General features: G+C 39.3%; 1 protein-coding gene across 1 annotated transcript; it reads left to right on the top strand.

Annotated features, from left to right (window-relative positions):
- Positions 1-2051: 2051 nt before the first annotated feature.
- On the top strand, positions 2052-11433 carry tmem38a (transmembrane protein 38A). The gene is made up of 6 exons (XM_034081200.2): positions 2052-2566; positions 7284-7440; positions 7975-8159; positions 9522-9609; positions 10120-10237; positions 10716-11433. The coding sequence occupies exons 1-6, from the start codon at positions 2443-2445 to the stop codon at positions 10917-10919; spliced, it is 876 nt and encodes a 291-aa protein (XP_033937091.1). The 5' UTR covers positions 2052-2442; the 3' UTR covers positions 10920-11433.
- The last annotated feature ends 931 nt before the right edge of the window (positions 11434-12364 follow it).

Genomic DNA, 12364 nt, shown 5'->3' with positions numbered 1-12364 from the left:
TCGGTACGGCCGGCCCACCGCGGTACCGCAAGTAAATTGTCGGGGGGGGGGATGTCTACCGCTAGACAATTTACTAGCGGTAGACATTAAGGGTAAATAATGTCTACCGGGCCCGGAGCATTCGTCCAAAAAAAAATAAATCGACTAATAATGAAGAAAACTAACACATTTGTTGCAATAGTAATGTATGCACTAACTACATTACTACTTGTACTACAACATTTGAATAATCAGTTCTTCCTGTCTGCTATTATTATTATTATTATTTGTATAATGCACTTTCTGCCTTCCTGTCATTAGGAGTTAGACATGTAATGGCTATGTAATTTATTTGATTAGAACCTGAACCTTCATTATCCTAAACTGCTGGGACATTTCGCCAATACCTTTATATTGTCTACTCTTCACTTACTTGTCAGCATAGGTCGGCATTGATGTACAGAGCCGACAGAAGACCTTGTTTATATTGGCATCATATTGAGAGGTGCAGCCAGTGACGCGTCCTAAAACCAGGAAGGAAGCTGCTGGTTCCCTCGACAAGGGTTTTGGAAAATAGCTGGAAACAAGGTCTGTGGAAAACAAACCTGTTTGATAAATGCACGTTTTGTTCAGCTGGATAATCTCCACATGTCTACCCTACTTTTATAATTTTCGAATCATAAATCTAATCGATAGATTATAAAAGGGTTTTAGGACGCGTCACTGCAGCCAACTCCATCGATCAAGCTGGCTGAAACTTTCTCTCTCTCTTCTTCTCATGCTCCCTGTCACTCTCCTTTAACTCCTCCGGTGACTTTCTTTTATTTGAAGATTGTTTTTTGCCCGGCGCTTGGCCGGTTACCGCTGGTATTAAAAACATTTGGCGAATGGTTAGGTGGCGCGATAGTCTGTAGTGAAGGAGCGCGATCCCTCTGCGCTCCGCAGCAAACAGCTGTTTGCTTTTCATCCAACGACAACCGACTCACGGAACGCTATGTTGTAGCGTTGATAAACGAAACTATTTAACTAAATTTTTTTAAAGCAATATTTTTAGTAGCCCGAGCGGGCAAGTGGAAAGTACGTTATGCTGTCTAAATAGTGCTTCCGGGCCAGCGGGCCATTTAATGTCGAGCCCTGCCGGTTACCGGCCGGCCCACATCGTCCGACCTGCCCACTTCAGTACCGGCCCATCGGGATTCGTCCCGAACGTCCCGATGGCCAGTCAGCCCCTGGTTGTGACAATGAAATGGTTCAATGTAGAGTCCATTATATTAGCATTTAATGTTAAAGGATATGATTAGAGGCAGGTTGGGGTGAATGAGATAACCTGCCGAAACTTTCAAAGCTAAAACTAGGACAAATTCTCCATTTTCATTTCATAATACATACCTGATCCACGTGCGCCACCTTTAGACAAGAAGCGCAATAACAGCTGCAGGTTCAGAACAGCAGAGGGTTGCTGTTTTTTTTCTTCATCAAGCTCATTCTAAATTCTGTTACGATATTAGAATGTTAAAATATATTTTTAATAAAGTCAGACACTATCCCTCATTAATTTGCATTATTTAAATTAGCATTTCGTCTTGCAATATCACAGAAGCATCTTGATGTTGGTGATTAAAATAAGGAATGCAAAAGGAGAGGAATAATTCAGACGGACTAATAAATGTTTATCCATAAATGTCAACTTGACTAAATTGACATTTTGAAGAAAGACCAAGAGACCCACTAGGTTTTTAATTGTGAGTAATGTCTGCCCTCTGGTGGTGGCAGAGCTCATTGCTTTCATTGTTATTCTCCTCAAGGATTAAAACCAAAATGAGCAAAAATAGAAAATGGTTTGATTAAATGTATGTAGATCAAATACATAACATTTCCCTGCTGTTTATGTGTGGTATAGTATATACATAATTAGCCTTTAATAAAAAAAAGGATTGCATCATCTGAGAATGTAAACAGCAGGTGATATCGCCACATGGCGGTGGTGAGTCTGCAGCCTCCGTGCAGGATCCGGATTAAGAGGTTTGAGACTGAGTCTTTGTCCGTGTTAAACCATGCACACTTGTCTCATTCTCTGTTGTGTTTCCAGGCTACAATCACTTCAAATCGCGTATTGTATACAGTCTATGATTGTAGCTCAGGTAAATAACGAGTTTGTCTATCGATGATGCACACGAGGAGAAGCCCTTTGTTTTTCCAATGTTCAGCAGCTGACATGTAAACCCTGTGTGGTGTAGAAAGCGGAGCAGCTGGCACGGAGCGCGTGAAGCTGCTGCTGCTGAGGCTGTGCAGATGAAAGGTATTAATAGGAGGGCTTGAGTGTCACAGGCTTTTACTGTCGAGACCGGGGGGCTTCGTGGAGAGTCAGTGGACCGGGTTTTTTTGGGGGGCTTTACGAACCAGACTGCGCAGTTGGAATACAAAACAAACACACAGACACTCTCTGAATACCATAGAAGCAACATGGAGGTCCTGGCAGCTCTCAATTTGGGCGATATTGCCCAAGTGTTCTCAAAAATGGGAATGTTTCCCGTGTTTGATGTCGCTTATTACATCGTGTCCATCCTCTACCTCAAGTATGAGCCAGGTAAGTGTGTTTTACACTTTTGTCTTTGCTTTTTTCCTCCTTCAGATTATTCACTTGATTATGATGATTATGATGCATATTTGATCAAAAGGATTTTCTATAATCTGTTCTGCTTGTTATACTGGTAGGTTATAAAGATGTAACATACTTCACACTCACCAGACCTGAACATAAACATTCATTTATTTACAACCAGCCAAAAAGTAAACATATACTTAGAATAACATATTTTATAAAATGATAATTCAATATTTTATCCCTTTTAAGTTGTATCTAAGATGTTGTAACGGTCATATTCGTGTGAGACATTAATGGTAGATGTAATATTGAGTTGATTTTCTGTGTATACATTGCTGCAATATCCCTATAGGGACTTTCTGCTTCCCTATATCTGTTATAGTACCCAGTCCTTATAAAGCATGACCTGTTACATAAACTCCAGCAGGAGCACTTGCTGCTCTGCCTGCTCGGTGTGAGGATATGTCTGTTGCAGCACCAGCATGACCTCATTATTACTGAGGAAATCACCAGAGTAGATTAAACCTCTTTGCTTTGGGTAAAGCCTGATATTTTCCAAGATTTTACTTCTTTGAGCAACAGAGCCTGAAGAGCATGACACCTGAGAGAAATGCCTTTGCATACCAAAGACTTAGGCAATAAATAGAAAATCCTGAAATAGACAGAGTCAGTGGGCCTCTGAAGCCCCTCTGCTGTACGTCTTTAGGCTGCAGTTGGGTGTGAATGTAAAACAAAAAATAAGCTGTTTAACTAGCCGCCGAGCATGACCTTAGGTTTGTGTAGCTTTAAAATAACTAACCTCACAATAAATAAAAAGTTCACTGTGGCATGAAAGTTCAGTCATTGTCGGCTCATTTGGTCTCAGTTGACCCGAAGAAGGTGGGAACACCAAATACATCTCAAACTCAGAACCAAGATGTCCATCAAATCTTCCAGAAACATCTTGAACAACATATTTCATGTGCGCTTTGTAACCAAATTATTACAATATCGCACACAATTTCCTCAAAAATGTTGCTCAAGTTGCTTTCAGGGAAGAAAATCTATATATGAGCTCTTTTGAGAAAGTTATTGGATACTATCTGTTTTTTCTTCTTCAAACAGTATATGGTTCTAGCCCACATGGAGGATAATTTCTAATTACTATAAGATCTGGCCCGCCGGTATATTGCACGCACACCTTCACTCCATCCTGAGGGTCTCCTCAGCTCAGAGCCTGAGCCCAAACATTGCTGAACTTGCACCCAAGATGAGATGCCAAGTATCTGGCTTGAACTAGCATCACAGAGCAGCACACTGAGTTTCAATGGATGTTTCCTTTTGCACTTTTTTTCTTGCGACAACAGGGCATGTTTGGTTTTTTCTTTGAGGGAAATTGTTTTTTTGAGCTGTTGTTGGCCTGTGGCAAAATGTAATCGTAAGAAATGACTGCGGAAAAGATAGAGCCATGAGAAATTAATGCAACTGATTATTTAATGTTGTTTTTATAGGCAATCATTTAAGCGTTGTTAGTTCCAGGTTTAATATGTGCAATAAGTTCATTTCAATAAGTTTTGCAATAAACATTGAACCAGTCCGGCCCTCGACTAGTACCAATTTTTTTGTGTATTTTAGTTTGACACCCCTGTTCTAGCCTATTCTCAATATCTCTACATCTTTGATTTGCTTCCTTTTGGGGTCGCTTGTTACTATAAGGGTGAAATAAATAGATTAAAAATTGTATAAAATGTTTGAAATGAACTATTCCATTCCATTCCATGTTACTTGTTAGACGCTTTTTATCCAAAGCGACTTACATACTCAATACTGTGGACAAGCCCTACAGGAGCAATTTTGGGGTGAAGTGTCTTGCCCAGGGACACAACGACATGCTGACTGCAGTGGGGTTTGACCCTGTGCCCCCCTGATCCGAACACCAACCCACAACCCACCACACGCCGCCCCCCATTAATCTCATTTGGAGATGTCTCTTGACTCAGCATTGAGTCAAGAGACTTAACGTTTGAAACGTTTTAAATAAAAAAAGGAAATCTTCTGGTTTGAAGTTGGAAAGAAGTGATCTCATTAGTCTTCTGTGGCCTCTCTTATCCACCGAAAGCTATTCCCTCGAGGCTACATTAGCCACTAAAAGCATAACACACATGAACATACAATGGTCGATTGCAGCGGTCAATGTAGGCACCAGGTTTTTATATGGAAGAAGAATGGAGTAAAAAGGATGATAACTCTGGTTCTACATTTGTTGTTGTTTTTAAACTGTTCATGAGTCAAACAGTGTTTTAAAAGTGCAATGCTTGATGAGATGAGTCATCTTTAACAATTACAACTGCTGTAATTTTCTTATTTGAAAGAACACATGCAAAAAGTTGTGCATAAACAAAGTTATGTGCATATATATAAAGTTATTACTGTCCTCAAGTTTAATAGTGTCAAAAAGCACATGTAGCACATATCTCTCATAGAAGAGGTAAAGAAGAATGGCTTACTTTATCGTTAAAATATATGATATCTTTAGTAGCAAATGAAAAGCAGGGTCAAGCATTCTGAGAGAGTTAATTGATATAATCAGCATTTGTAATTAGAGTTCAAATCCACCCATCAGAGCTCAGGGCAGCTGTAACACGTGGCTAACAAATGACTTCATGGCTTTACTTCACATCTCATTTTACAGTCAAATGCATCCTGGTGCCAACATTTGCCAGATCTTTTTCTGTTCACCCGTCCCTACATGTAGTTGAGTGTAGAGTCCTAGTTCACAGTACATGTTAGAAGAAGAAGAGCACATGAATGAGTTGGGGGGGTCAATATCAGGGGGGGGGGAGACAAGTGTTGGGGGGTCAGAGGTTAAGGCCTGACAGTTGCAAGGCAAGAGAAGCAGTTGAGCAGAATATATTTATAGTGTGGCATTTCTCAGGATCAGATTGCTTTCAAACTGTGCCAGTCTCACTCCGACACCCACACCCACCTGTTGTGGGAGATTTGTGCAGTGAAGCAGCCGCACAAATTCACATCTCCATTTCTCATTTACTAAACTCTCTTAACAGAGTTAACACCCAGAAGTTTCTACCCACATGGAAACATACACACAGTTGGAATCACTTCTTACTTATCTTAGGTGATCATGGTAAGGTTTAGACTGTATACATCATTAAAAGAGTTTACCTTATTGTGTTTCATCTTCTACATTAGTTGTTTTTATATCAGGACACCTCAGGAGAAGAAAAGTAAATGAGTAAATGTATTCAAAAACAGCTCTAAAGTAGATATCTGGGATACTTGTACATCACATTAGTATTAACACTTAATGCCTTGTACGTTATACTCCCATTCCGCATTTCATTTTGTTCTTTTCACTCATTTCTAGATTTGGTTGACACTTGTTGTTGCTCATTACTTTTCAGATTAAGACCCATTATCTTAATAGATTGGTTTACATAAACATCTTTGCCAAAGTTAGCAACAGTTTAGCATACCTTGCATACTGATTTAGAGATAGGGTCAAACTGTTGACTGCAGCTATTATTTAAGTGTTTTGATAATTTCATTTGTAATGGTTACCTGCTAGCCAATTAGGCACAAACAACATGTCCAAATCCGGCAATTTTATTTATATAGCTCATTATCACAAATGTCACTCAAGGTGCATTACAATCTGTTTTAAGACTAGAGCCTTGATTTAAATAAAGAAAAACTCCATAAAAAATGTGGGAGAAGAATGGAAGAAAACTGAGAAAGAGAGACTGAGGGAGGGATTTCTCAACAGGTAGAAAAGCATTCAGTAGATGTTGTGTGTAGAGACCAACATACAGTATGGATGACAAAGACTAAAGAAAGGCACAGACAAACATATTATTCAAGAGTCAGTGGTTTACAGGGTTATCATATTATTGGCTTTAAATATTTTGCAAGACTGAGACCCCCAACCTGTTGGAAAGATCATAGTAACAGGGACAAGGCCTGACAATATATCAAAAGAAACAAGAATGAAAAAACTTGGATTCATTAAGTTTGGACACTCTGATGTCACAATATGAAAAGGTTAAAGATTAAGGGTTAGTTTGGTTACGGTTTCAAAAACAAAATAGGAGTGTGTTTATTGTTACTGATTAATAAGAGAAAAAGGAAGTGCACAGTGTGGGCTTTTAATTTGATCTGTCTGTTCTGTTGAGTTGTTTAACTGACAACTCATAAATGACTGGAGAAGTCCCGAGTCAATATTAGGTTATGATAAATAAAGAGTGGATTATCAGGGCGTGCACTGAAGTAGTGGATTGGGCGTGTACATAAACACATGAGGTATCCTCTGATAATGACTGTAAGGGTCTTCGCTAACAGTTCTTGAAATTACCTTTAATGACACTGATGATTTACTTTACAATAACAAAGATTTAAGCTAGTAAAAAAATCTTAAGACCCAAAGTCAAACATTATGAAATTATACATCAACCATGTTTGAAACTTTTTCCCCACTAGCTAACCTGTTTATTTCTTCATACTCTTTTGGGGGATTTTGTTCACTATAATTAATCCTTTAACAAGTTGACATCTTATATTAATTAATATACATATTACTACTACTACCACCACTACTACAGACATATCAAACACTAAGTGCATTAATGCCCTCAACCTTACTCATACGCACACTGACAGACCCTCTCAACCACAAACTGTGATATTTAAATTCTCTGTGTTGCAGGCTCGGTGGAGGTTTCTCGCAGAAGTCCCGTGGCCTCCTGGCTCTGTGCCATGCTCTACTGCTTTGGAAGTTACATCCTGGCAGACATCTTGCTTGGAAGCAGCCCCATCGACTATTTCCAACACAACAGCCACATCCTGCTGGCCTCAGCTGTCTGGTGAGAAATCCTCGGAACAACGTGACCTTTGACAGGGGAAGAGCTTTCGGCTTTTTCCTTTTAAGACTGTATTCCCGACACTGCTTATAAGTGATTCCCAGTCCAAATTCTGAATTTATTTTCCTGCTTATTACAGGGAAAGTAACTTAGTGACGTCTTTAAAGGAAATATTCAGCCAAATCACAAATAATCATTCCAAGAAACTAAGAAACAATGCCCCAGTCACTCTGGATAGCAGTTCCCAACACCTTCTTGGTGCCACACATAAGACAATGATATGCATAACTTCTGCATTAACAAACAGTAAACAGGAAAATAAAATACAAAAAAAGGAATTAAAAACATGTAACATTTAAGAAGTGGATTTTCTCAAAACCCTGGAAAACTAAATGTATCTCTATTCCCAGAAACTACTTGTGCTAAATGTAGTTTTTGTAAGTTATTTGGATACTGTTAACATTTAATTCAAACCTAACCATCAGAGCTGAATTACAAACCCTTCCTCTAATGTCTTATTCTCCACCATGTTATCAGGTACCTCGTCTTTTACTGCCCAATGAACCTCTTCTATAAATGCGTGGCGTTCCTGCCCGTCAAACTGGTGTTGGTCGCCCTGAAGGAAGTCGTCCGCACTCGTAAGATCGCAGCCGGCGTTCACCACGCCCATCATGCCTACCACCACGGCTTGTTCATCATGGTCATCGTTGGATACGTCAAAGGTTAGTTTCATGTGGGATTTCAAACTGATGGGTGTTACAAACGTACTACTTATAGTATTCAGTATGACAGTATGTATGGCACAACATGTGGTCATGTTTGAAATGGGTTGACAACAAAATGTGTTGTTTTCTCCATAGCTTAATGAAAGACTGCAAATTGATATAATATGATTACAAAAATCATAGTTTCTGAAGGAATGTGGTGGTGCAGATTTCCCAATTTTTTAAGGAACATTATGGATTTAGTGAATGTATTCACACATTTGGCTTATTTTTGTGTGGACATTAGCACGTTACCATGAATAAAAAAGGACTGTAACCAACAATTATTCTATACATAGATTAATCTGTCGACTATTTCCTTAATCAGTCGGTTAATTGCCAAGACACAGATATATCAGACACAGATATTAGGTTTACAAAGCACAAAGCAGCAAATCTTCTAATCGAAATTTCTTTTTTTTGTATTATCAGAATGGTTGTATTGGATTATCTTTTCTGTTGATCCACAAAGTGTCTAATTAAATAATTTTTTAATCTTTGGAATACATTCTGTTGAACTGCTTGGTGAGCTTTCAGTCTGTCCTCCTCACTCTGACAGCAGCCCTCTGTGTTGACAGCTGCCCTCAAAGGGCCTCCACATTTAAACATGAGTGAACGTCACACATGTACATGCCAGTGTACACATTTGCTGTTCATTCATGATCTGTGCGTTTACAAGTCCTCAAGTAACCTGATAACTGAAAGACACCAGCTTAGGAGGATATAATCATTACTTTGTAGCAGCTCAATTGAAAAGAAAGATACTCTACTATGATGTAATGTGTAAAGTTGAATTCACTATAGCTTAGTGTGATGTCCCTTAAAACCTGACTAAAATGCCTGTACATTTTAGCTGATGTCGATTCAGATTTGCTGGAATAAAGAAAGTGCAGAGATCGAAAATATCTAAAATAATAAGAAAACATTATAATGTTTAACAAGCCCAGTATTTAACCATAGAAACTGTGAAAATGTTTGTAGCAATGATTCATATGTATATAGAATACTATAAAGTGTATAAGATAGATGGATAGATAAATACCTATCTATCTTATAAGTTACATCAGATTTCTCTTTTGCAGGCTTTAACCAAATGTTTCCCAAATGCCTTTACTGTGAAACCATCCAATAGTGGAGAGATTTCCTTAGAAATATATATAAAGGGCTGTGCTGGCTTGGTCTCTGCTACAATAGTGAGGCCCTGCAGGCGTCCATGTTGAAAATGGGGGCAGAAAGCTGAATGCAGAGAAACGCAGTTACACGAGACAGTAACAGGCTTTTTTGTCCTCATTTTTTCAACGTCTATTTTTATCTTCGCAGGGTCTGGAGTGGCTCTCATTTCCAATTTTGAGCAGCTGCTGCGTGGTGTGTGGAGGCCCGACACCAATGAGATCCTCAACATGTCATTGTAAGTCTGAGTGTCCTTCTGAAGGAGTAAAAACACTCATCTCTGCCTCCCCGAGCATTGCAGGGGTATGAAACCAATTCTCAACTTAAAGGGCAAAACTACAACGTAAAAGTTGTGTGACTGAATTGGACATCAAATATTGTCAGACTAGTTGAGAAATAGCAGGTTTGTTGATGCCACTATGTGTAAAAACTTAAATTTTCTTTGGTGCCCCCTAGTGGTTGTAAAAACAACAACATTTTTAACAGACTGCAATGCACCCACCATAAACAATGTTGGATGAAAATCTCTTATCCCCATCAACCTACAGAGGAACGCTACAGCCTCAATCATACATTACCTTGCAATTCAAATAAAACTGCTAGTAATTAAAATCTATTAAATAAAGGATTTCTCATTCTGATTACTATTTCTACCTCTGATATCTAATCATATCCTTGACTAGTTTTTCTTTTTATCCCTGCTGCATTCTGCATGTTTTACTCACAATTTTGTCTTTTGTCTCTGCAGCCCGACCAAGGCCAGTCTGTACGGAGCGATCCTCTTCACCCTGCAGGAGTCTCACTGGCTGCCAGTGGCCAAGAGCACCCTCATCCTCATCTTCACTCTGTTCATGGCCACAAGCAAGGTAAGATCAGCTAAATGTTGACAATGTTGCATTTATTATTCAGCCTGAAACTGTGTTGCCTAACAGAGGATGTGTGTATTCCAGTGTGACTTGAGCAGGATCAAAAACATACCACTCTCACTTGTTTGTCATGTGCACGTTTAGTTTAGTTTAGGGAAGAAAAACATTGGTTTTATGTAGCCAGAGAAAAAGAAAAATGTTTCTCTCAGTAAAATATTTTCTGTCATATGAGTAGGTATTTAAACTTAGAGTTAAATAGTAATGAGTAAGAACATTTCAGCAATTAACCTCTACAAGCCCCAGATTGGGCTCTCGGATGAAACACATTAAGTTTAAAAATTGAGATAACCCAGCAGACATTTTTACCACAGTTTTCACAGGCTGATTGGTACTCCATAAACTGATCTTAATATTACAAATAAATTCAGTTACCGCAAAATCAGGAAAATCTCTCATAACCAACACCCTCTTCCCTCAGGTGGTGATGACCGCCCGTCATTCTCACGGCTCGCCCTTCGCCCTCATTGAGTCCTGGGTTTGCCACCTGCTGTTCGGCTCCCCTCTGGGTGGATCTGAGGAAGACCACCACCACGCTCCCGCCGCTGCCCCATCGTCACCTCTCAAAACCAAGGAGGAGCTGAGCGAAGGTGCCCGCAAGAGGAAGGCCAAGAAAGCCGAGTAGGACGCTGAGCTGAAAACTGCATCATGGCCTCCACATGATGGACCTCCCATTCCTTTCTAGGGAAAGGGGCAGTTTGACGTTCAACCAAATGAGACCCTTTCTATTAGAGCAAAATTGTGCTTTTTTCGGTGCATTAACACAGAACAAGGACTCTGTAAATACAACGGCAAATGTTTCAAACTAAACCCAACCAGGACCTTTTAAACCTATTTATGAATGTGTTTGTGAACATCTGCATCTGTGCTCAACACTGTGTGGTGACCCGCGTTCAGCAGCTGTGTGTTTGTTTAGGGTGGCCTATGATCCACATTAGTGGCTGTGTGACCGGGTGTCAGGGAAGCCCACCAAACCTTACTACTGTTCAGAAAGAAATTGAAAAATCTGAAAAATCAAGAAGAATCTGACTCTCAATAAGAAATAAAAATGTGAAAAAGCATTAAGGGCCAGAACATCGCTGCTTTATACATTAACATGAGGACAACATCAATTCTTTAAATAAATATCTTAAGAAACATTGTGTCTCTTTGGTTTTAATTTACTTTTCTCATTAACATTTTTTCCCTTGTTGACTTTTCAGAAGTGATAAATGGTCATAACTGAGGTCTCAGTTGAAAATGTTCAGGGATACTGTCTTCATATTCGTTAATAACTTGTTCATGGTGTGTGGACACCAGGGCAGACCTTTAATAATTTACATTACTTGTTTTTTGCATTTAAAAACAATTGTTCAAAGGTGAATAGCGCCTTTTCCTTGCTGCCACTCAGCCATCTGACTTCTGACTTCTGAGTATTTATTGCATAGCTCTTTTAGCTGTAAGAATAAGGAGACAAAACTCCATTAAGGAAGAGTTAATAAGACATAAGCTGGTCCACGACTCATTGGGGAACCAGGAGTATGTGTGTCTTCATAAACTCTCTTTTATGTAACTCAAAGGCTGTGGGGAGTTGACAGGAAAGCTCTGAGGTCGACCTGAGGTCACGTCCTGAGAAACTAGTACGCACCCTGCTGTGCTGACAAACTTTTGTAGCACATGCAATAAAACATCCCTAATGAAGTTTGCAGGAGGTTGTTAGACTCCAACTTTGACCCTCACATTCCTCACAGCAGCAGAAAAGAGCAGGGAGGTAGATTGTTGCATCTTAAGTACCCTTAAGTATGAGACGGATCTTTATTCATACCAACGCACGAACAAACTGTATACTGTCTTTAGAAGATGAGTCATTAAGAACTGAAACAGCTCAAGAAAATGACCCACTACACTATAGCTAAAATCATAGTTAATAAAAAAGGACAGCATTAAGAGCATTTAACACCATTTTACAGCTCACAGTTTAAAAGCATTTATACAATAGCTTGAAACAGTTGTTTGTATCTTAGATTAAAAGGATTCAGTTATAAAAGTAGTTGGCAGTGCTCTCTTCAGCACCATGTCTTTGTTCCAAAC

This window comes from Pseudochaenichthys georgianus, chromosome 4, assembly GCF_902827115.2.
Source record: "Pseudochaenichthys georgianus chromosome 4, fPseGeo1.2, whole genome shotgun sequence".
NCBI classification, from domain to species: Eukaryota; Metazoa; Chordata; class Actinopteri; order Perciformes; family Channichthyidae; genus Pseudochaenichthys; species Pseudochaenichthys georgianus.
The sequence above is the reverse complement of the archived record's forward strand: the minus strand, read 5'-3'. Positions and strand labels throughout refer to the sequence as shown.

Bases quoted from the DNA above. Each gene is read 5' to 3' on its own strand.
- tmem38a (XM_034081200.2), top strand. From the start codon at position 2,443: ATGGAGGTCCTGGCAGCTCTCAATTTGGGCGATATTGCCCAAGTGTTC. The intron at 7,441-7,974 runs GTGAGAAATCCT...CCATGTTATCAG, and splicing joins CTGCTGGCCTCAGCTGTCTG to GTACCTCGTCTTTTACTGCC. The intron at 10,238-10,715 runs GTAAGATCAGCT...CTCTTCCCTCAG, and splicing joins TGTTCATGGCCACAAGCAAG to GTGGTGATGACCGCCCGTCA.